Consider the following 789-nt stretch of genomic DNA (forward strand, 5'->3'; position numbering starts at 1 on the left):
AAAGAGGTGTGGTTCATCAGGGGGTGTTTGGACTTGGTAAGCGCAGTGATCACTCCACTTCTCCGTGGAAATCCCCGGTCTTCCTCTAGCGCCCAGGCGGCCTACTCTGGGCTTACAGACTTTGACCGCTAAGCGATCCTCCCACCCGTGGAAAGTGCCTGGGTATTCGGATTTGCTTTTCCCGGCGCGAGCGACGGGATTGACGACGACGATGGCCAGGACGACGAGGGCGCTGGAGGAAGACCGGGAATTTCCACGAAGTTAGAAGCATACAATGCAAACGGCCGTCAGTGGGGCCGCGGTCCACCGGCTTCCCGAATTGCAAAGCTCCAGGGCGGTTATCACGTGTAATTATGGCCCGTGCCCCAGACACGGACCATTTCCCGTGGTTTGTAGAAGACAGCCCACTTTGCTTCAGTCCACAGGGCTGCCGTCGGGCCTGTCGCGTCGTGTCGCGCCGCTCTCCTTTCTTTCGCACATTTGCAGTTGATTGAGCCATTTTCGACACCCATGGCAGCCGAATCACAGGATTTAGTCAACTTTACGCTAACGAAAGCTCAGTTTGAGCAATTGCCAGCCGAGGCTCGGGCCTTTCTGAATGCCACGAAGTCAGCCAGCCGTTCCGCGGGTAGGCGCGCCGCCGCCATCACCAATCAAGGCCTCCATCAGCAGGCGGAAGAACAGGTGCAAGAACAGCAGAAGGAAGAACAGTTGCAAACACTACTTGCATCATTTCCGCAGGAGAAACTGTCCTACCTACTCACACCGTTCCTCGCGCAGCTCAAACGA

At 56.8% G+C, this 789-nt stretch overlaps 1 protein-coding gene across 1 annotated transcript; it reads left to right on the top strand.

Moving 5' to 3' along the window:
• Positions 1 to 219: 219 nt before the first annotated feature.
• On the top strand, positions 220 to 632 carry GGTG_14446 (hypothetical protein; the record flags this gene model as incomplete). The annotated part of the gene is made up of 2 exons (XM_009232371.1): positions 220 to 347; positions 578 to 632. Coding segments are annotated over 2 exons (183 nt in total), but the record flags the coding sequence as incomplete, so codon positions are not given.
• Positions 633 to 789: the final 157 nt, after the last annotated feature.

Source organism: Gaeumannomyces tritici (genome assembly GCF_000145635.1).
Source record: "Gaeumannomyces tritici R3-111a-1 unplaced genomic scaffold supercont2.452, whole genome shotgun sequence".
Classification (NCBI taxonomy): domain Eukaryota; kingdom Fungi; phylum Ascomycota; class Sordariomycetes; order Magnaporthales; family Magnaporthaceae; genus Gaeumannomyces; species Gaeumannomyces tritici.